Source organism: Leopardus geoffroyi, chromosome C3 (genome assembly GCF_018350155.1).
Source record: "Leopardus geoffroyi isolate Oge1 chromosome C3, O.geoffroyi_Oge1_pat1.0, whole genome shotgun sequence".
Lineage (NCBI taxonomy): Eukaryota > Metazoa > Chordata > Mammalia > Carnivora > Felidae > Leopardus > Leopardus geoffroyi.
In genome coordinates, this window is record NC_059338.1 from 3,715,028 (window position 1) to 3,739,017 (window position 23,990).

The 23,990-nt window shown below is 46.4% G+C and overlaps 1 protein-coding gene across 2 annotated transcripts in view; it reads right to left on the reverse strand.

Moving 5' to 3' along the window:
• Positions 1-23,990, reverse strand: part of SPTA1 (spectrin alpha, erythrocytic 1) — a 66,239-nt gene that overhangs the window by 32,585 nt on the left and 9,664 nt on the right. For both annotated transcript variants that reach the window (XM_045454839.1, XM_045454838.1), the window contains exons 8-24: positions 21,755-21,909; positions 20,655-20,790; positions 20,453-20,554; positions 18,836-18,973; positions 18,132-18,242; positions 16,570-16,647; positions 16,267-16,422; positions 14,660-14,864; positions 13,003-13,184; positions 11,145-11,388; positions 9,783-9,905; positions 6,717-6,934; positions 5,850-5,942; positions 3,602-3,739; positions 2,681-2,832; positions 2,377-2,563; positions 725-826 (exon numbers count right to left, since the gene is read on the reverse strand). In XM_045454839.1, the coding sequence (XP_045310795.1) occupies positions 725-826; positions 2,377-2,563; positions 2,681-2,832; positions 3,602-3,739; positions 5,850-5,942; positions 6,717-6,934; positions 9,783-9,905; positions 11,145-11,388; positions 13,003-13,184; positions 14,660-14,864; positions 16,267-16,422; positions 16,570-16,647; positions 18,132-18,242; positions 18,836-18,973; positions 20,453-20,554; positions 20,655-20,790; positions 21,755-21,909 (2,520 nt within the window). The remainder of the gene's footprint in view (positions 1-724; positions 827-2,376; positions 2,564-2,680; positions 2,833-3,601; positions 3,740-5,849; positions 5,943-6,716; positions 6,935-9,782; positions 9,906-11,144; positions 11,389-13,002; positions 13,185-14,659; positions 14,865-16,266; positions 16,423-16,569; positions 16,648-18,131; positions 18,243-18,835; positions 18,974-20,452; positions 20,555-20,654; positions 20,791-21,754; positions 21,910-23,990) is intronic.

Here is a 23,990-nt window from a genome sequence, read left to right on the forward strand (position 1 = left end):
GCTGCAGAGACTAATTACAGTCTCCAAAAGGTGAATGGAATACGTTGCCTTGGTAGTTAGAAGTTTTTACCATATTTCTGCGTCCTCGATTGACCAAGCTAAACAACCACTTAGAGGTGTACTTCTTTATAAAGAGGAAACAAGTTATTCCTATGCACACGCCTTCTCCCTCTCACCCCATGTTGACCGCCATAAAAGAGGCAGAGGACACATCTTCCCTGGTTTATGACAACCCAGAGAGTTGGAGCGGACCTCCCACTCACGTTCATCAGATCTTTTATAAAATCTTTATGATTTTAGGTCCCGATCTAAATCAGGTCTGGAAGGCCCCCACCTCCCATCTCTACTGACCTATAGTTTTCTCCTTCCTTCGTCAGATCTCATCAGCGTTTGTCCCTTCCACTAAGCTTTCCTGACTAACCCTTTTCCACTGTCAGAACTTCTTAACTGCATTTTCTTTGTATTCATGGGTTTGGGCATGAATTTTCCGTGTTTGTAAGAAAAGATGGAGGTATGTGCTGCGATCTATAGATTTCAGATCAGTTTAAATATATACATGGTTAGACCGTTTGAACTATTGTCTTTGACCTTATCTGAAGCCAGCTTTAGACCTTCTGCCCGTTCTAGCTGATCTGTGGAATATGACGCTGAATGTATTTAAGTGAGATGTAGACCCCCAGACCTCAGCCTGGCGGTGAGGAGAAATGGAAGAAGCTTCACTTACCTGACGTAGCTGAGCTCCTTCTGGCGTTAGAAGCTTTTCAAACAGAAGATCATCTGCCACCTTGTTGATATCCCTCAGCCGAGGCTCATTGGCCTTCAGATCCTGGGTGGGAACATTTGTCCAAAGTGGTATAAATCCCCTTCTCAGGAATCTTCATACCTTCCGGCTCACCTCTGCCCCAACTTGACTAGATATTAAACATACTGCTAACCTCGCCTGCGAAGCACAAGAAGATGCCCTCCGATCTGCCACTAAGAAGAGTTACCTTTAAACTCCCTGACCCTCTGTGGCTATCAAGAACTTGGCAAGAGAGCTTCTATTTTTCTGGAGTGTGGAGCACATCCAATTTCCTAGATTCCTTAAAATCCTCTCCTGGATTAAGTGACGCCATTAAAGGAGTCTCTCCCTGAGCCACATACTGTGGTTTCCAACCAGTAAAAATTCCTTTGCCTTCTATAGAATTTCACAGACTAAGCTGTGACCTGCTTGCTTTAGGTCATGTTGTAAGAAACCGCTCTGAGGAGCTTAGCATCATGCCTATGGGGACAATATTGTCCACTACATTGTACAAAGGCCTCCTCATGGGAGGCCATGAGCTTCCTCGTGGGAGTGTCATTCTTGGTGTTCTTTTATAATTTTGTCCTTGCCTCCCTTCCTTTCACTGTCCTCTTTTCTCTTTCCTTATGTATTCCATGTGTGTGTATATATAATCCATATAATCCCTATTATCTATCTATCTATCTATCTATCTATCTATCTATCATCTCTCTATCATCTATCTCCCCATGTCTACCTATCTATCATCTATCTATCTATCTATCTATCTATCTATCTATCGAGATCTGTATCTATCATCTATTTATCTATCCATCCATATGCTTGTGTATCTATCCATCTACCCAGATGTCTACCTATCTGTCGTCTATCTATCCTCTATCTATATGTCACTTTGAATTCTATGTAGAAGGCATCATAAGAAAAAGAAAGGAAAGGAGAGGTTTATATTCGCCACTAGATAACGTATAGAATAAATCTGTGAGAACAGAGGCCAGAGGGTTTTAGGCAGGCAGAAACTTAGAAACTGTCTAGCTGTAGGGGCACCTGGGCGGCTCAGTCAGTTAAATGTCCAACTCTTGATTTTGGCTCAGGTCGGATCTCATGGTTTGTGGGACTGAGCCCCATGTCAGGCTCCGGGATGAGAGCTCTGGAGACTGTTTGCGATTGTCTCTCCATCTCTCTCTCTCTCTCTCTCTCAAAATAAATAAATAAAAACTTAAAAAAAAAGAAACTGCGTAAGTGTAAAGTCAGGTTGTTTTCCCACCTTCCCACCCCAGCTTCCCCCCTCAACCTGAGCTCCCAGAACACAGCGCAGTGTGGGGCAAGTGCTGAAGAACTCAGCGAGACCAGCAGTCCCACAAGGGTCTAGGAGCAGCAACGACCACAGGCTGCTGAGTCAGGGACTAGTCTCCTCTGTGTTTTCCTTCTAGCTCCAATACCCAGACAGGGATTTGAAATGTGGGACCCTCAGCAGCTCTGGGACGGGTATTTAGCAAATGTGAAGTTGAACAACCATTTAGGGGCAGGCGTGGAATAAATGGAAACAGTAGTCACTTCCAGAAATCCGTCTAGAGGAGAAAGTCGCTCATTCTCACCGTTTGGAACTCGTCAAACTTCTTCTGCAGCTCCCAGACATCATCCAGTTCCACCCCGGTGTTCTCTGCCTTTTTCTCTTGGATCCACTCCAGCATGTCGCCTGCCTCATAGGCCAGCAAGAACTCGTTGTAGCGTTGCAGCAGGCGACATCTGCGTTCCTCGGCCCTATCGAGGAGGGAGCGGTACCTGCGCGGAACCAGGGAGAAGGGGAAGGCGTCGTGAAACACGAAACATGAGACGCGTCTTTGCCAATAAGAAATGATTAGCCAAGTACTGTCTGGGTTGGCAGCCTCCAGAACTTACTGCTTCTCAATCTGTTCCTGGCGCTCAGTGATGCTGCCTGGTTCTTCTCGTCGCCGCTGCGGGAGCGTGGGAAACTCATCGTGAGCCAGTTTCTTGACGTAGACAGCGGGCACAAAGCCTTGGTGGTCACCAGCTTCCACCTTCCACCAGTCCTGAGGAGAGAGAGATCCCCACTCCTTCCTTAGGTCTCAGAAAAACACAGGTAGGAGAGGCTTCAACTCTCATAACGAAGCCTATAGGCACAGGCACAGGCTGAGGGCAAGAGAAGCAAAGCACTGCTTATGACTGGCGTGTAATTTTCACAGATGTTGGAGGAGGTAAATAAGGACTTGCAGGGATTGTTCAAGTCCGCCTCCGAAATCAAGGAACTTGACATGTGCCATTAGACCTTTAACTACGGTGGAGGTTTTCAAAAACCTCCTTTTTCAAAAAAAGTTGTTTGAGCTCTTTTGAAAAGAGCCAATATTTGGTTACTTTTCTCACAGACCCGTCTCTGCCACATTGAAGAAAACCGAGTGGACAAAAGACTTCTCTTTTTTCAGGGTCCCCCTAGCCCCGACCATTGGCGTCCCATCACTAGGGCCATTGGCACAGAAGGGAGACAAGCAAGGAGACGAGAAGAAAGGGACAGTGTAGTATCGCAGAACTGCCATTCATAGTTTATATGTCTTTGGGCTAATTACTGAAGCTTTTCGGGTCTTCATTTGGTTCACTATAATTGGTGTTGTAACCCCAAAAGATAGCTACAGGATCTCACACGATATCTGGAAGAAAATTACGACTTAATAGATTACGGCGATTTAAGAGAGACCGCAGTAGAAAGGTGTTGGAGGCCAAAATATGGGTATCTGGCAAGGTTGGGCGAGTTGACCATGGAAGGGCCATCTTGCTGACGCGAAGAAGGTCAGAAGGGAGACTCACCTTGTTGATGGAACTGAGCAGAGTTAAGACGTCATCTTTCTTCATGGTGACTTCTCGATTGCTACGGGCCTCGAAGTCATACAAAGCCACCACCCTCTGTTCTCGGGCAGCTCCCTCCACTGGTGCAGCCTGTTGTTGCTGGACAAAAGCAGGAAGCAGATCATGTCAGGCGCCTGTTGGACCCAAGGGTGGTGGGTTGCCCTGGGCTGAACGGAGGGGAGAGCCTCGGGCTGGAACCTCCCGCACGGCTGCCATAAGAGACAGAATGCAACATGTCGCTCCCAGAGATATTCTCCACCCTGATGCAAGAGGGGACAGGCAGGCTGGGGAATATGAACACAGAGTGAGCAAGTGAGTTTGTAATTTGTCAGAAACATGGCAAATGCTCTAAGCCACCAGTTTGTAAAGCAGGTAATAAGGGATTAAATGTACCAACATTTCAGAAGATTGTCTGAGAAAATGAAAGACCCACTATCTCTCATCACCTTCTCCATTTCCTGGGCCTCCACTGACAATCCTTCCAACCTCTTTTTAAAAAAAATTTTTTTTTAACATTTATTTATTTTTGAGAGACAGAGAGAGACAGAGCATGAGTGGGGGAGGGGCAGAGAGAGAGGCAGACACAGAATCCGAAGCAGGTTGCAGGCTCCGAGCTGTCAGCACAGAGCCTGATGTGGGGCTCAATCTCACGGACCGTGAGATCATGACCTGAGCCGAAGTCGGATGCTTAACCGACTGAGCCATCCAGTTGCCCCAATCCTTCCAACCTCTTAACCCTTAAATTATCATGTCAAGGAAATGGGGGCCTTTGTTTTTATGTTTTATTTATTTTTGAGAGCAAGAGAGACAGAGCACGAGCAGGGGAGGGGCAAAGAGAGAGAGGGGGACACAGAATCCAAAACAGGCTCCAGGCTCTGAGCCGTCAGCACAGAGCCCGACGTGGGGCTCGAACCCACGGACAGCAAGATCATGACCTGAGCCGAAGTCAGACACTCAACCGACTGAGCCACCCAGGTGTCCCCTGGCCTTTGTTTTTAGAGACGGGTGACCTACAGCACAGGAAAGGCCACAGAATTTCATACAATTGAGACCATTGTATCTCTCTTTAGCAAGCAACCTGCTCTCCAAGGTATTTGATTTTCTACCGATATACTTTCTGCCAATATCACACCTCTCAGAGAAGGAACAAATTACGATCCCCCCTTTGTAAGCAATGGCTCACCCCTTCTTCAGATCAGAGCGGAGGGTGTATACCTCCCCTCACAGGCCCCTCTGGTTTTCTATCCCTCGAGTACCGCGTGTCCTCCACACACGCAGACACACACCCGTCTGCTCGTTTAGGCTCCACCGCACCAGCCGAGGATGGCGGGCACGCAGGCTCTGTGCACACATGGTTACTGGGCATACACCGCCTGTCTGTTGTCTACTCCTGGCATGTGAGTCCACAGCCTCTCCTTAGAAAGGCTGTTCCCGGTATTTCTGTTGTTCCTTCCACTACCCCAAGGAGGCGCCCCCATCCTCTTCAGAAGAAGCCTCTACTGCTGGCTCTGGCTCCGGGCCAGCCTCACATTCTCCACCATTCACATGCGCCATATCCCAAATGCACCTGGCCATTCTGTGCCCTGGTGCTTCTTGCCTAGAGAAGCCCTTCCTGTCCTCGTCTGCACAGTGAACCACCTTAAAAAAATAACTCCGATAAAGCGGTTCGCCTCAGCTGTGAGGATCTTCCTAGCCTCCAACACTCTTATTTCAGGAGAGGGGAACACTCTTTTCTTGGAGACCCTGTCTCCTGTTCATGTATCTATCATACGCACTTATTTGCTGAAATCTCTGATCTCCTAATAGACTGGAACCGTCCTGCTGTCGGGATTATTTTTTATTCTGGTTCGCATCGGGTAGACATCTAATAAATGTATAAAAACAACTAAGAAGGAAGACAAGGAATCAGGAAGGACTGCAAGAATGAGATATAAATAAAGGATAGGAGTGGGAATGTAAAAGGAAGGAAAACAGAAAACAAGAGTACATCAATGAGAACGTGATCGCTCTTACGAGGAGAACCCCTTCCAGATTAAATCTCTGCAAATGCTATGAAGAGGCTACAATTTCTGCTGATAAGGACCCTAGAATTTAGCATTTTCTTTGCAATTGTTTCCCAGTTATTGGAAGTAAAAGCCAGTCATAAAGAGAGTCCTGTGTCCTCTGGTGGGGATTGTGGCTTCTGGCATCTCAAAGCCAGAATTCTCACCTGGCAGGCCTCCGCCTGGTCCCTCAGGGCTTGCATACTGTTCCCAAAGGCACTCAGGTCCACCAGGAAGGCCTCGTGCTTCTTTAGAAGAGCCTGGATTTGTTGAGGAGGGATCGTTAGAATCGAATACAGGAAGAACGCTATGCATTCCTGGGGGTGGTGGGGCTATAGTCTCGGGTTATATCGGTTGTCCTCATTCTCGGTAAGAGACACTTTCCATCTATAATAAAGAGGTCTTTTGTTAACTCTAAATTGACAAGGAGTAGGAAAACAGGAGTTAGAAGGTCAACAATTTCGATTTTTTGCTTAATCAAAACAAACTCAAAATAGCACAAGTGTTTTATCAACACACATCACAGCTAGTGACGTTACTGTGTAGGATTCAACGTTAGCATACTTTAGACGCCCACTGCAATTATCCCCAGCGCTGAAGGTTTGCTAAATATGATACTGGCTTACCATAAGGCAATGAGCAAGACCTAGAAGATAATTATGACCCTTAGGGTACATGTCTGCCCGGTTTTATTTCAGTAAAGTAATTGCAGCGCATATATGTTAGAACCATGGTTGGTTTGCAAAATTCCAAGGCTAGCCTTAGAAGGTTAGGATGGGACCAAGACAGGGATGGCTCTCTGGTCATGCCTTTTCGGGTTTAGATAATCTTTAAGGAATCTACAGATCTCTGTGGGATCGGGAAAATGTAGTGTACCTCTTAGGACCTGTGTCCACTCCAAGGTTATCCCAGCTGGTGAAGGCCAGATGTGTTTACTCTGGAAGCCCCAAAGAATCTAACAGAGTGTGCGGCTGTCCCGCAGTCTCGTGCTATTTGGTACGTACTAGACGATGTCCACCCCCATGCCCCCTTACCCCAGCTGCTTCTTCATCGGCCCCATAGTTAGTGTTGTCTACAATAGGCGCCTTCTCTTGGATCCATGCTTCGGCTTCATGCAGGTCAGCCAGGTACTGCTGGAACTGGACATTGGCTTCAAGATCGTTCTGCCGTCTAGCTGCTCGAGCCTGGAGAGACTCCATGTTGTCATTCAAAGCCTTGACCCTGGAGGCCACATCTTCTGCAGCAAAGTGCCCTGTGGAGTAGTTAGTTAAAAGAAGGGTGAGTACTCCCCTCCTCAACATTACCATACCTCACTCCTTTTGGTGACCTGGGAGAGACAGAGAGGGACGTAGGAGGACGCTACCGTGGGCAGTCCGTGTGGCGATGATAGAGGATGGGTGGATGTGCGTGGCGGTGAGGGGGGTGGTGTGGTCTGTAACACACAGACCTGAAACAGAATACCCAGGTGTGGGTCCTGCTCAGAGTTCCAAAAACATATACCGTCTAGAGTAAACAGAAAATCCAACCGATCGTTGCTTCTGCCCGGAAGGTGCCTAGTACATAGGAACAACTAGAAAACTGGGCAGATCGCAAGATCCGATGATGTTCAGGCAACAGGCAGAGGATCGTGACTCATGAGAGAAGGGGCAGAAATGACATGTGCCCCCCCCCCATGCATGGGGCAGTCTCTAGGCTGTGCCGGAGGGTGAAGCTGGCTGTCACACCAGGCCAAGCAGGCGGACCAGAGCTGGGGCAGGAGGGACAGCCGGAGCCCACGGAGCAGAGGGCCGAAGAAGGGTGCCGCACAGAGATGGGGCTTCGGAGGTGTGTGCCGAGGTCCCCTCGCGGGTTAGACTGGTGCCCCCTTGCGCACGTGTGTAAGGAGACCCCTCCAGGTGAGGATGAGGCGGCTGCAAAGCAGGAGGCCCCACATCCCTGGGGCCCACACAGGGCTGCAGATAAAGTCAGCGCCCAGCAAAGTGCACTGGGATTACAACACATGAGCTGAGTTCTGGCAGAATTGCACCCCAGTAGTGGCCCCGTCTCTAAACCAGCTCCAGGATGCAGTCTTCCTTGGGGGTTCCGAGAGGCTCAGCGATTGCCATACCCAACAAACGAAGAACAGCACACCAGGTTATACTGTAATCAAATGTCTGAAAATCAGCGATGAAAAGCATAAAAGGGTAAGAGAGAAAAGGGACACATTCCACACGGGGGAGCAGAGATTGTGGCGAGAGCGGACTTTACATCAGAAACCCTGCAAAGTCAGAAGACAATTCAGCAGTGTCTTTAACGTACAGAAAGACAGAGGCTGTCTCTCAAGAATTTTATGTCTCCTGAAAATGGGTTTCAAAAAGAAGGCAAGAGGTGCCTGGGTGGCTCAGTCTGGTTAAGCGTCTGACTCTTGGTTTTGGCTCAGGTCACGATCTCAAGTTTCGTGAGTTTGAGCCCCACGTGGGCTTTGCTCTGACCGTGCAGAGCCTGCATGGGATTCTCTCTCTCTCTGCCCCTCTCCTGCTCTCTCTCTCTCTCTGTCTCAAAATAAATAAATAAACTTAAAACATTTAATAGTCACCCTTTCAGATACTGAACCGGAAAATTTTAAAACAAAAGAATATACAAGTGTATATTCTATTCACCGTTAGAACAAAAGGGCATTATCACACACCATGCAGGGAACCTCACTGTGCATTTACGAAAGAAAGCCTATGAAGAAGGCAAGTAATGTGTTAGCATTATTATGAAACCCACAAAACCACAAGTGGAGAATCACTACTCTAAACTAAACACACATACACACAACTCCCCTAGACACATACCCCACAGAACTATAGCTACTAAACACATATGGAGAGAAAAATGGAATCACAAAAAAAATACATGATTGACCCAAAGACCGTGGAAACTGGTAAGGAGAAATAAATAACAAGATGCTAGATTTAATCGCAACCATATTGATAATTGCATTAGCTGCAAATGGTCTAAACTATCCCAATAAAAAGGAGAGATTATCAGATTGTGTAACATAAAATCAAAGCTTAACTGCATGCTGTCTACAAGAAATCTGCTTTAAGCATAAAGAAACAGAGTACGAGCAGAGATAGAGAAATATATATTGTGCAAAGATGAATCAAAGACAGCTGGTGTGACTGTATTAGAGTCGTGCTAAGTAGGCTTCAGGGTATGACCAGGGATACGGAGAGCTATACCATAATGTTAAGGATTTAAATTCCTCCAGAAGACACAACAAGCCTAAATATATCCGCACACAATTAACATAGCTTCAAAATACATGAAACGGAAACTGATAGAACTGAAAGAAATAGACAAAATTCACAATTACAATTGGAGATTTCAAGGAAAAAAAATAAGGTGAATCACTATAATAACATAGCAACCACAAATGAATCACTGTTGAGATCTGAATTTTTGCAGAGCCATGTGAATTTTAAACTGTACTTTTGATAACTGGATCCTGGCTGGCAACAATTTATTCTTTTTCTGGCCCCAATTTATTCTTGAATCAAGGGAGAAACAATCCCAGTGTAATCTACTGTGGCTTGGAATTTGATGCTTGGTTTTGAGCATCATATTTAAGCAGTAGGGGTTTGTGAAGATGAGAGGCCAGGAGGGAAGAGACATATCAAGACTATATAAAGTAAGGGATTTAAATAAATGGTGCTATTTACCATCAAGACTATAAGACATTGGGAACCTAAGGCAAGTCTTCACAGATCTGGAAGCTCCCAAGTGGGGAAAGGGTGTGATATCTGTTTTATGGGGCTTTAGAACTTCAATTCTAAATTCTGCAACTCCTAGAGAATATATCAGTTATTGGCATAAAATATTTTCTTTATTGGCTTAATTGGAAAATAGAAATGACTGGTTTGTGAGGTAGGAGGGTTCCTATTATTGGAATATATAAGCAACATTGTGTCATCATTGCACCTGTCAGAAATGCCCAAGGGGAATTTCTGCATTGAGGGGGAAGGTGGATCATTTGTACCTTTCAATTCCCATGAAGCCCTAAAATGGAACAAACTTCTTCCCTTAAGTTTAACATAGTGATGATTGGCCAGTTCAACCAGAACCCATCGTACCTTCCTCTACCATTTTGTTTCCCCTCTCCGTTATCGCTCGGACGTGTGGCTCATGATTGGCGATGTCATCCTGGATGACCTGGTGTCTGTTCAGAAGTTTCTTGGAGGCAATCAGGTCCTTGCCTACAAAGAAAAATAATTTCAGGGCCTGGTGTGGTTCTAGTGTAGAGAATAAGAAGAGGCTAAGTCTACTTCTTTGTAACTCTTCGACCTACAAGTTCTTCTTTTGAGGTTGTGATCTCTGAGCGCATTTCCCGAAATTTATATTATTTTTCTGAATTAACTCTGCTCAGCGTTGTTCTTCCCCTTGCCTCTTTGTGCTAAGAAGATTCAATTCCTCATTTTACAAAAGACAATAAATAAATCACTGTTCTCTTCGGAAGATAGGTAGAGAGGCGAGTAACTCCTCAGCTAGAACTTCCAATATCCTGCAACCAATTGTCTTTCATCAGATTACTTTCTAAAAGGTAGGCTCTTGCACTGACTAATACCCACGGGTGTCAGAAAGTTATTAAATCTTCCAACTTAGGTTGTTTCACCAAGAAAATGGTGTGTTATCTGTCTTGAAGTTTTCTTTGTTAAGATTAGAAATGACATATAAGGGCCTCCCTTGCTGTTAACATTCACAAGCACCTCCTAAGTGGTATGCATGGTTAATTTTCCTCCACCTTCTTGGCTCCCGAGTTCCAGGTGTTGACTTTACTGTCCCCTGTCTCCTGTCCATGGGTTCCTCCCTCTTCCTTCAACGTCCCTTCCTTATACTTCCCACTAAATGACTTTCCAGAAACTGTGCCCATGGACTCTTCAAAGAGGTCTTTTCTCTTCTAGAAGTTTTCCCAGACTGTCATCATCATCATCGGCTTCTCATAGACGAGGACACTGAGTTCTCCTTCCACCTGTGGCCTCCCACTGATGAACTGACAGCTCCTTAAAGACAGGAAGTCTGTACTTTCTTTGCTGTTCTGCCCTCTTTTACCCTTTCAGAAGCGCAGATCATCACAAAAGGGAGGCACTGACGCTACGGACAAAATCACTTGGTACCTTAAACACTAACCATGGCTGCTCAGCCAATGACCTTGGCAATACGTCAGAGTAAGCAGCGAAAAGCTGAGCACTCCAGCTCTTCCCAGAGGTCTTCCATTCACGACACTGTTTGTGACTTATTCTAGGAGGTAAACTTTTCAGTATGAATTTTTTAAAAAACCTCCTATGGAAGACTGGAAAATATTTTCCCGAGTGTGCGGGGAGAAAGCTGAGAGTAAACCCTGAAAGCACCCCCACCATTGCGTCCCAGCTCTCTCAAACGGTCTGCACGCCCTGGACCTCCCCCATGGCTCTGCCCACTCATGGTCAAGGACTCACCAAGGTAAGTGGAAGCCACCGAAGGCTCTGTCTCTTCTATCCAGGCTTCCTCATCCTCCGTGTCCCTGAACAGCTGCAGCAGGTGCAGAAAGTCAATGAGCTTCTTTTTCCGGGTGGCCAGTGGCTCCTTCAGGGCTTCAAACCGGGACACCAGGGACTCCCGCCTTGCTTGTATGTCACCAGCATTGGGATGGCCTATTCCTTCAAAATATGCTGCCAGATCTGTGAGGCTGTCCACCTGATCCTGAGGGAGAGATGGAAGAGGTGTCAGGAAATCCCATCGTTTAAATGGTTTTTTTTGTTTTAGATTTATTTATTTCCGAGAGACAGAGAGCAACAGAGCACAAGCAGGGGAGGGGCAGAGAGAAGGAGACAACAGAATCCAAAGCAGGCTCCAGGCTCTGAGCTGCCAGCACAGAGCCCGATGCGGGGCTTGAACCCACGAACTGTGAGATCATGACTTGAGCCGAAGTCGGACGCTCAACTGACTGAGCCACCCAAGCGCCCCGGGAAATCCCATCATTTAGTAGAAAGGGGTGTGGGGGGATGGCATGGGGAGGTCGTGGGGAGAATCAACTCCCACTGGTACCGCGTGACGACTTCTAATCACATCCGTGAGACAGTGTGGCAGGGGTTGCTGGATTGAGGACCCCTTCTTCACCTAAGAGCTATTTATAGGAAAGTAATTCTTAAGCCACTTTGCAGAAAGACTGAATATGTATAGAGCGTGCCACGGGAATCAGGGAAACCACAATAATCAGAGCCTTAACTGTCGGGGAGTGTTAATAAATCGTGGCCCTGAGCCAAACAGAGGGAGCTTTTCTCTCTCGGTTCCCCTTCTGCTCCTTTTCTCCCCTTAACCTGAGCTGCAGCTGTAACTAACACGGGAACTTCCCAGGCTGAACTTGGTTGTGTAGCAGGAACAATGCCCAGGGGGTGAAATGCGAGGCTTCCAAAAGGAATGTTGCTGTTTTCGTTACCTCATTTCAACCTCCATCAACCACCCCCCCACCCGCCACCACTGGGGGCAACCGAAGAGTCTGGGTTTGTTTCAAGTTTTCTTTTCCTGTAGATTACTCTGTCTGTCCCAATTAACCCAAAGAGCGGACATGATAAAAGTGTATTTTAATAAGACAGATCAGTAGGACTTTCCAGGGAACAACAGTCATTTTTAAATACAAGCTAGGACCCCGGGGGATGAGAAAGTGAGTCAGCTAGAAGCGGGCTCTCCGGAACATCACACACAGTGTCTACACTCTAACCACTCCGTGGATGAGCTTAAGTCACAGTCTGGTGGGATGTCAGGGGGATAACCCCGAAACTAAGAGCCTAACGTATCGGCATCATAGTCCTCGCCCTGCTGGCAACGTTCTCTGTGACCTCGTGGAAGTCGCGTCACTGCTGTGGGCTTCAGCGTTCTTAACTAAAACATAAAAGAAGTGGGATTCGAGATATTTCCAAGCTTTGCATCCCGGGGTGCTGGAACAGGAGGAGGCAATGTTGCCCAAACCTTCTCGTACAGGTGAGAATCGGGTGAAAACACACACCGGAGGTGACCTAACTAGTGAGTGACGAGCCGGAATACGAAGCCCAAGTTTCCGGCACGGAGGGTGTGATGCCAAAAGTAGGAGAGCCCACAAAGCCCCACGAGCCACGGGGTTCTGACAGAGGCCAAAGGCACCCAGCACCATGACCACGTTAGAGAAGATCTGAGGAAGGGGCAGCTGACCAGCTAAAACCCGGGCAGTTTTACCTTTGGTGTCTCGCTCTCTTTTTCTTTCGGGAGTTACTTATCACGAGTGTGCTCGGAGCACGTGGGGTGCCCCGGCCTACCGCGGCCAAAGGGCTGGCGACCCACCTGGCGGGTGGCCACAGCGGACTCCAGGAGGCCGTGTTTCCGGAGCAGGCTTTGGATGTCTGCCAGGCCTTTCCCGTAGTCCTCGGAGGCAGCCTGCTCTTCTGCCTTGTCCAGCCAGTGTTCTAGGTCCTCCGCGTTGTTCTTGAACTGTAGTTCCTGGTCAGCGTCATGCAACTGCGTCCCTGGAAGAAGGCGTTCGGGTTGAGACAGGGGCCATCGCTTTCTCGTTACACAATGGCACACCTTCCATCAACGTAAGGAGGAATACAGTATGTTGATGTTCTGATGAGAAAAAAATATAGATAACCATCCCGGATGTGGTTATACAAAAAAAAAAAAAAAAAAAAAAAAAAAAAAATCACCTTGAATTTGTAGAACTCGGATGGCATTTGTTTTTAAATAGGGTAGCGTTCATTCTCAAAACAAAGGTACACAATCAGTTTATTCCCTGGTGACTTACAGTCCCCCTGTATTAGATTTTAACCATCCTGGGTATTTTCCTACGACGTTTGTTACTCTCTAATGAGGCCTCCTTTTCAAAGGAATCCAGACCCAAGTACTGCGTTTCTCCAGGGAAGGATAAAATCGGGATTGGCTCCATTTGAAATTTCGAGGTGTCTTTTTTATAAATGTCTTTCTCAGAACATTGCCAGTCCTTCTTAGTCCCCATCATGAGCCACGCTTCATGATTATCTCTTCCAGAAAATGCCTTGATTATCCACACTGTTCTCAACTAAACTCTTCATTCTTTGACCTTACAGCAATTATTTGCATTATATCTGTGAGGCAATTTTTGTGTCTCCTGATGGGGGGGAGTAGCAGTGACGTCTTACTGTTACTGTCAGGTTAGATTTTCCCTAAACCCCAAATTAGAATGCTATCCAACAGAATGAGCATGGTACATCTCTCCTATAACTAGGGCAGAGTCATGTCTATAGATGGAGTCTGCATCTAACTAGGAGATTATTGATGGGAAAACCTCCTTGTTTGTGTCAATTTACTACAACTGATTTTCTTTTTTTTCCCCCAATATATGAAGCTTATTGTCAAATTGGTTTCCATACAACACCCAGTGCTCACAACTGATTTTCTAGAGAAAGGAAGTTAAAGGTGCCTAGAGATTATTCAAGTCGACATGCGGCAATTTGTTTTTAAGAGCTTACGGCAGAGCCTGAACACTCTTAAGGAGGCAAAAAAAACAAGTTGTCAAGCCCTATTCATAAGAATAAATTTAGCAGGAGCATCACATGTGGTGCTGACAGCCTTAATGTCTAAGTTAATAACCTGGGTCATAATATCTGGTCTCATCTATAGAACCCAAATATGTGAAATTTGAGTTAAGGAGTCTAGTTCTAGGTGTGTAGCCAATGTTGGATTCATGGCTCCAGAATATTTATTCGGGAGAAAGAAAAAAAAGTGGGAGCAAAGTGAAGAAAACAAAAGTAATTTCGCTTAAACCTACATATGTGAAGAGAACATAAAACTGTCCATATCTAATGCTGTGATAAATTCGGGTTGGATTGTAAAAACCCCTTGATCAATACAGGAAGAGATGAACGGCATGCCTTCTCACGTTGGTCATTCAAGGTAGCAAAGATGAAAAGGGTAGGTTTCAGAATTCAGGAAGTAGCCTTTGACCAAAAGCCTTGCTCCTCACCTTTCTGCTCCATGGCTGCCAGCAGCTCCTTCCAGAGACCGACAACCTCAGCCACACGAGCAGTCACCTTGTCCGCGGCGTAGTGATTAGCCTCAATCATTTCCTGGCCAGTTTTCTCCAGCGTGTTGAGCAGGCTTTGATTATCTTGCAATTCCTTTTTGAAGTCTTCTTGCTTTTTAACCCGGCTCTTCAAGTTCTGAGTATCCTGAGACAAGACCGAAGACAAGGAAACTATTAATCTAAAGAATGGGGAGCAGGAATTTTGAGGATAGGGGTCACTTGTCCCTGTAAACACAACGGCATTAAGGAAAGGAAACAAGGCAACAGTCGTGGTCCGAGTACTGAGCCAGAGAAGGTTAGCAAACTCACGTGGCCATCCCCTCCATCTATCCACACAGCACATGTGGCTAATCGATTCTTACACGTATTTCTACAGAGCCTAGATAACTCCTGAAGATTAATTTTGAATAAGGCACACCATGCAAGTATAAACAATCAGAGAACCGTCATGAAAGGTGACAAGTTTTCCTCATTCCTGACCTGATACTTGAACCATTCACCCCTTTGCCCCATCTGGAGAAGATCTGTTTACCCTCCATTCCCTGGAGGCACAGCTCCTCTAAAGAATGCAAACACAGGTTATGGAGTTTCACAAAATGAAAGGTATAGATAAGATGCTCAGGATCAAGGTATACATTGAAGACTGAATGAAGTCAAGAAAAGGAAATATTGTGAATAGATATTGGCCTAGAAATTAAGAGACTAATTCCAGCCTTGACAGTAAATGTGGAAGTGTATGAATATATATATGTGTATGTAATAGTTTATATTACATAACACCGATGAGTGAAAAATACGCATGTTACACAACCCCAAGGTAGAGAAATCTATGGGTCAGAGGTAACTCAAGAATTTGCCTAAGTCGCATAACCTGAGACAGAACAGGGAGAGAATTCAAGCCCTGGTTCACCTTCTCCAGAATTCATGCTTCAAACGCTTCTGGCTTCTGTTAAACTGCCTTTTAAATAACTGTATAACTTTGGGCAATTTCCAATTCAAATCCAAATTCCCTTTCCAATTCAAATCCAAATTCCCTTTCCAATTCAAATCCAAATTCCCTTTCCAATTCAAATTTTATTGGTTTCTCATCAGTAAAAATAAGGAGCCATTCCCTTCTAGATAGAAAACTGTGTAACTCTGTATTACGTCAAACCTTGAGGTTACATTTAGGTTCCTAGTAGCTTTCAGTAAACGTGAACATCCACTGGGATCGGACACAGAGTGTTCCTATTCTAAAGGTGCCCAGGAGAGCAGCAGAGGGGGCCAAGGGGCAAGAAGCAGCCGAATAAAAAACAGTCCCTCCCTTTCCCCGTTACGTTACAGGACATTAGAAGTTGTGCCAGGGAAGAGGTGAGAGGCAGCAGGGCACGGGAAATCCAGAAGCCAGATTCTTGGCTTTCAGCTTGATATTGTGTCTTGAGGGATTCATGATGCTCCTGTGTAAAGGAGGCTCGCCTGCTGAACACTACTGTCCTTTCCACGCTAAGACTTTCGTCCCCCAAAACTCAGTCCTGCTGAGTGTGCCCAGGGTCTGAAAACCCGCTTACCTTGTAGTCTTCATCATCGGCCAGCTTTTTCTTCTTGTTGACCCAGTTCTTTAGGTCATCTGAGTCCTCATACAGTTTCTGCAGAAGCCACGAATCCTCCAGAAGTCTGCGCCGCATGGCAGCCCGGGCACGTAGGGCATCCCGCCGGGACAAGAGCTGCAAAAGCCGTGACCACACGCATGGTCAGCACAGCCAAATATGGACACCTGAGATTCACTGCCCACCTCAGTGCCCATGCCCCCAGCGCCTCCCCTGGCCCCTCGGCACAAGCAGGCAGACGTGCGTCTGCGGCCTCGGACGTACGCTATCCCGGAGAGCGGCGATCTTCTCGGAGTCATAATGGTCGTTATCGATCAGCTTGGTGGCATTGTTGTCTAAGGTCTGAAAAACAGAAACGATAAAAACTGGAGTGGTTTTTCTACTGGGGCCCCTGAGTCAGTGGCCAGCATTTGGCCAACTATAGACAGGAAGCCCGGAAGCGTGAGAAGAGTACAAGTTTTGGGATCGAGGATCTGGGTACTAGTTCCGACCTCTGTCACGACTTCTGTTTCAAAAATGTATACCTGACAAATTAATTACCCATTTATTCCATAATATTTTTAAAATCTAGTTTATAGTATATGCATTTTGGTGTCACTTGAAGGTGAATAGTTGATCTATTCTGAAGTTTTCAGGAGGATGCACTGTGGATATAGTCATGTCCGGTAGCCAGCACCTTCTCTCTCTCTCTCTCTGTCTCTCTCTCTCCTCTCTCCCCCTATCTGTTATACATCTGTATCTCTAGCTGCATGGGAACAAGTATCCAAAACGTTTACTCATATTCATTCATCAACTCCTCAGATTTTTAGAGCTCAGAATGGGTTAAGGGATCAGGAATAGGAAAGTAATCTTAAAATAAATGAAGCATGGGGGCAGCTGAGTGGCTCCCTCGGTTAAGCATCCAACTTCAGCTCCGATCATGATCTCACAGTGTGTGGGTTCAAGCCCTGCGTCAGGCTCTGCACTGGCAGCTCAGAGCCTGCTTGGGATTCTCTCTCTCTCACCCAAAAATAAATCAATAAACATTTATAAATGATAACATTTTTAAAAGAATAAATTATTTTAGCTTTTACCCGTGACAATCAACAGAGTGATCACATGGACTGATAAGAGACCATAGTAATCTCCATGTTGACTGAAGATTGACAGACAGGGCTTGGAATTTTATTGTTAGGGTTGTTGCTGCTGGTTGTGGTCCTATATGCCGACGTGTGTGAGTTAAAAGCTAGCACCAGCCTAGGAGACAGCCAAAGACATAGAGTCTACCGGACCAATAAAATCTTCCTGCACTTGTCTGAGCCCTGCTTCTATGTTGACCAGTTTCTGGGACATTGTAACGTAGGCTTCACAGGAAGACCGTGGTTGCATTAGATGGGAGACACAAAGCTGAGGATATACAGGAATGCATAGATGGTACTTAGGCATCTAGATTATACCAGAGAAAACTAAATGGAGACATTCTTGGAGAAGATAAAGCTACATAAATAATACGTTATAAGTAAAATACCTTTCAAAGTTCTAAGTAATGGCTCTCTATCAGATGTGGATCCAATAATAACCATTCACACTGTAGAAAAAATAAGGCAGTCCTGCAATTCATCGGAAAATGCGAATGGCCAAAACCTTTAAAAACTTTCGAAATACCGCTTTGTGGAACAAGAAATGTGACGGCAAGATGGGTATGAATACTTTTCTGGATGTTTCCTCTTTTAAAAATAATCCTCACGTGATGTCTGGCAGTGACACGTGGTCCTCTCTGAGGACGGGAGTTGTCTGATGACACAAACAAACATGGAGGCGGCGCCCCCACCGGGGGCGCTTCTTACTGTGATCTTCTCCTCCTGGGCATTGAAGGCCTCCTCAAAGTCATCATGCTTCTGCAGAAGGGCTTCCACGCTGCCCAGGGAGTTCCCCAGGTCCTCATCTTCCAGGAAGGCCTGTGGGAGACAGAGAGACACATCTCCGTTCTCCTCACTGGTGAGAATCATTGCTTTTGGAACACCTCTGACACAAGGACTAAGGATGGAAGGGAGGTGGTGGGAGAGCAAGGTGGGATTAGCACATGGCGGGATGGTGTGTGGGGACCAACCTCAAACAGCAGGAACTTCAGATGCCTTCCTAATCCTCCCACACACCTTTACCACCTCCGTCTCTGGGTCTGTCCACATAGAATCCGCCCGGCCAATCCAGGCACCATTCTGAGCCCCCAGCGCTGCCTCAAGACGACCACTCACCTCCTTCAGGACATCTCTGCTTAACCCTGACTCATCACAACTTTCTATCCCCGATCCCTTAGCAATTTGATACGCATTTGGCCTCCTGTTGGCTTGCGGTTAAAGCCTCTCTGCTGTGTATTTAGGTATTTTTCTAGGCTTCTGTTCATGAAGGAATTATAAGAGCCTCATGGAAAGGGCTGCTCTCTTCTTCTCCCCACGGATCACCCTCCAGGTCCTAGGAGAAGCCCCAGCCCTCAGCAGCAGCTGTGAGGGTACTGATGGCAGTCCCGTGGTAAAGGGTCCCGTCCCGTTACCTCCTGTCTGCTCATCCAGCTGTCCACCTGCTCACTGTCACGATAGAAGAGGTGTAAGTACAAGCACTGCTCGTACTGATGCTTCCGCTGGTCCCACAGCCCTCGCAGGGCAGCCCAGTCGTTGGCGAGTATGGTCATCTTTGGAAAGGAGGAGACAACGTGAGCGCCCAGTCAATGCCAGGCCTTCGGAAGGACACACAAATGAACAAGAAGCGGGCTTCTCTCTGAAGACGTCAATGTCTAGGTGAACAACGTGGCAGGGAGATGAGGGTAAAGGCCACAACAGAGGCACAATGATACGCTTAATACGTAGAAATGAAGGAGAAGAGATGAATTCCGATGGGAAGAAGCGGGGAGTAGAGTGTGGCAGGTGTTGCACCGAACAGAGATTTAAAGGGTGGGGATGGGGACCGGGATCATAGGAGGGCACGGGGATGGGGACCAGGATCATAGGAGGGGACAGGGATGGGGACCGGGATCATAGGAGGGCACACCATGACAGCATCATCACTCCAAGTGATTGTTAGATAATACAATTGCCCCAGAGCCAAATGCAGTGTCTAAAAAAGGTGGACGCTGGAGGAAGGTGACGTTTCTACAGCACGTAAATGATCGTTCTGAGAAGTTTGCATTCCCTTCTGAAAGCCAATAAGAACCCCCAAGGAAAGAGAAAGGTGACATTCTCAAACCCATACGAGCCTTTTCTCCTGCTCACACGTCTGCCCAAGGAATCCCAGTCTATTGGCAATGCTGCCGTGCTAAGTCCAGCAAAAAGGCAGCACAGATTTCTCAGGCTCCCAGGATAACAGGTGCATTTGCAAGGATCTCGGTTTCCTTTGGCAGAGAATTGTTAAAAAAATGAAAATCCCTATTTTTTATTTTTCCCAGAGAGTTTGGGGTGAATTCAAACTATGGCCATCTCAACCTCACCCACCCCCAGCACTGGAGGCTGTGATTGGAATCGGATGAAAGGCAAAGAGGCTGCAAATCTTATTTTATTTATCATCCCAAGGAGTTTTGGTGACTCTGCGTCTGAAGCAAAATCTCTCAGGGGTCAGGGGGATGAGGTGAGTCCTTGCGATTCAGGAGGAGACGATCATGGCAAACCTGATTATTCAGCGGGTGGGATTCAGACTGTGTAAAGCTTTCCTGTTATTTAATGTAGATTTGAGAAACACAGGTATAGAAAAATCAGTGCGATTTGAGGTTGTCGAGAGGGGAGAAGAAAGCCAGCCGTGGGCCAGGCACCTTAGGGAATCCAAAGATGCGTAGGTAGTGTCCTCAAAGAATTTACAGTCTAGAGGAGTATGGAAAAGCGATAAAACAGCACAGGTATGACAAGGCAAGATGGTATGGAGGTTTTGAATTAGGTAGAAGGCGGGTCGATGAAACTTGGTAGGTTCAGGAAATAAAGGCTCAGAGGTGAGGAAGCACGCCTCACGTCCTGAGAATTTCGGATGACTCATTTCAGCTAAAGCAATATGTGAAGGGAGCATCTCAATATTGAGAGGTTGATACGACTTCTACCCTCGTCCTGTTCGGAGATGATCATATTATCATGAGATTCAGTGGGGCTAAATGTGTATCATAATTTCGGACACTGTTAAACTGGATTACCTTTTCCAGAACTTCATCAGAGGCTTCATGACCGACGTCCAGCAGTTCTCGACCAGTCTCCTCAGCAGATTGGAATCGGTCATCATAAGAGTCAATCTCGTGCTAGGGTCACAAGACGGAATGTCTTAAAATTCAGCAAGAAACCTTCTGGGGGGCTTGGCGCCTCCCTCTTCCTCCTCCTGGGGAGGCTCTTCTTCTCTACCTTGTGCTGCCCATGCCTGTCCAGCAGGGCCTCCCCACCAGCCACATCTGTGGGCAGCTCATCAGCATTGATCAGAGCAGACTTCTCTTTCATCCACCCTGAGAGCTCCTCGTAGTCAGATAAGAAGCGCTGATACCTGCAGGGAAGTTAAGGTAAAGGGCCGGAAGGAGAAACCAGGTAGGTGTGAGCGGACTTGGGAGCCTGGAGTTAGGGTTGGGTTGAGCTGAGATGTCCAACGTGCTCCTCACCCTTATCCCCGCCCCCCTCCCACTGCCCTGATGCACTGCCTGTTCCTTTAATGGTGCGGGCTGTCCCTCACTCCAGGCTGCAGACTCCCCGGACGGGTGCGTTGTCGTGTGACGAGGCGCAGGGGCCCTGCTTCTCCAACATCACAACGTCGCACCTACCCCAGAAGCCCTTGAACTGGAGTAAAGCACTTTGGCCAACGAGGCCAAAGTAGAAGCCCTGACACGTAAATAACAGGAAGCAGCTGGTAGGAAAGGGGACCAGAGCTGGGGTTAGGAGCCCTCATGCACCTTAGCTCACCCTTGACCCTATTCATAAAAACAAAACCATGAAAACGGTTACTTAGGCAAACATTTAAATGCTCACCAGTTACTTTGGGATGTAAACGTAGGATAAACACGGTCTTCTGGGGTTTTAATGATTAACCATAAACACTAACTACTGAAATGGTACCCGGCTTTTTGGCAAGCCAGCCCACACGGCATTCAGGAAATAATTCCAGATTTATTTTTACGCCCTTCAGCCTGGAAGTTTATTTCGGTGCCTAAACCGGGGCCAGGATTTTGGTGTTTCTTTAGCTGCTATTCTGGGTCCCCGGGCAGCTTCCTAGCATCCTACAACTGTGCAAGTGGAAGAAGACGGACGGGGTGCAGTGAGTGGAGGTGCCATTCTGACCATCACATCAACCTGCAGAGGGCTCCTCTTAACAAATGAAGCTTCTTTTTGCCTCGACCATTGAGGAGGCGGGAGGGCTGGGTCCCTCCTCATGTCTTCGCTTTCACTCTTAATTTCTGCTTTTGACGTTATACCCGAACCCTATAGAGAGAGAGCAAGAGGGAGGAGGGGGTTCCCACCAATAAGAAGCCTGCAGCTTCTCATATCTGCTGGCCGCCAAGGCGCGGATGTGCTCCCAGTTGGAGACCAGCTCCTCCTTCATTTGTTGGATCTGAGATGCATCTGAAGGGTGGGAAAGCATCAGCTTGTCTGCTTTGGCACTCAACTCCTTTACCTTTGGGGAAAGAGAAAGAGAGAAAGGGGATGAGAAAGAAACGCGGTGGGAAATCCAAGCACTCTGATTCTCCCTGACAAAGTTTGGCAGGAGAGATCCGAGAAAGCAGCCGTATGAATACTAATAACTTAATACACGTACACTGAGGCTTTTATGTTAATATGCGGATGTGCTATTTCAGCATTAATAACTTACTGAAAGTTTGGCGGGAGAGATCCGAGAAAGCAGCCGTATGAATACTAATAACTTAATACACGTACACTGAGGCTTTTATGTTAATATGCGGATGTGCTATTTCAGCATTAATAACTTACTGACCGTGTTTGTTTCTTACGGTGCTTAGCACTTCACACGTGTTTGCTTGTTTTCCAGTCTTTTGAAAATAGTACTCAGAGGTAGAAACTATTCTTATTCCCCTTTTATGCAAAAGCTGGGATGGTTTTTATTAGTGCAAGGGCATTTAGTGACTAAGTACCAGGAGCAAGGTTTAGACCTCAGGCTGTCACTCACCACCCTCTACACTGTTTCCATAAATATTGTTGTGGGAATCATTATATTCAACTATCATCAGATGTCGTCTAGGATTTGAGATTTTGTTATCAGGAGAAAAAAGTAAGACAAAATACAAAACTGCTCCAGGGACAGAGCTACGGTCAGGGCACAGCACACGGGGCCCTTCAGTGGGCTGACTGCTGTACATACTCCATGGAGTTGGTTGAACTTACGGGTGATGTTGTGAGGGGGAAGAAGCAAAGATGGAAGTCAGTCTGGAGTAGGGACTTGTACTAAGTTCCGGCATGCCTGTGTCTACTCCTCTAGGGATAGGGACCCGTGTCTTCCAGCTTTCAGGTAAAGGGTTAGTACCCAAAATCTATAAAGAACTTATCAAAAAAACAAAGAATCCAGCGAAGAAAGGGGCGGAAGACATGAATGGACACTTCTCCAAAGAAGACATCCAGATGGCCAACCGACACACGAAAAAATGCTCCACATCACTCATCATCAGGGAGACACAAATCGAAACCCCAATGAGATACCACCTCCCACCTGTCAGAATGACTAACATTAACAATGCGGGAAACAATAGATGTTGGAGAGGATGTGGAGAAAGAGGAACACTTTTGCACTGTTGGTGAGAATGCGACCTGGTGAAGCCACTCTGGAAAACGGTATGGAGGTTCCTCAAAAAGTTAAGAGTAGAACTACCTTGCAACCCAGAAATTTCACTACTAGGTACTTATCCAAAGGATACAGGGGTGCTGATTTGAAGGGGTACATGCATCCCAAGGTTTACAGCAGTGCTATTGACAACGGCCGAAGTATGGAAAGCTCCCAAACATCGACTGATGAACGGATAAAGAAGATGTGGCATATATAAACAATGGAGTATTACTCGGCAATCAAAAAGAAGGAAAGCTTGCCATTTGCAATGTGGATGGGACTAGTATACTATGCTAAACAAAACAAGTCTGCCAGAGAAAGACAAATATCATATGATTTCACTCATATATGGAACTTAAGAAACAAAACAGATGAACGTGGAAGAAAAGAAGGAAAAATAAGAAAAACAGGGAGGCAGGCAAACCATAAGAGACCCTTTGATACAGAGAACAACCTGAGGGTTGCTGGAGGGGAGGTGGGTGGGGGGATGGGCTAAATGGGGGATGGACATTGAGGAAGGCACCTGTTGGGATGAGCACTGGGTGTTCTATGTAAGTGATGAATCAATGGATTCTACTCCTAAAACCAAGACTATACTGTATGTTAACTAACTTGAATTTAAATAAATAAAATTTTTAAAAAAGAAGAAAACCCAAAGGTGGACCTAGTAACGTGTCCTAGGTGTCTCTGAGTTTCTTATAGAAGAGCAAGAAGAAATGTCTTCCCTTATCTACCGAGTGCAGGAAAAAAACCAAGCAAGCTTGAGCTGGAACTGACGAGTGCGTTTTGACCAAAGAAAAGATTCCCTGGCTGCAGGTACAGAGTGAGATTAGGAGGCCATTCTGGGAGGTAGCTTTTTTTTGTTTGTTTTTTTTTTAAAGATTTTTTTTTTTCAACGTTTATTTATTTTTTTTGGGACA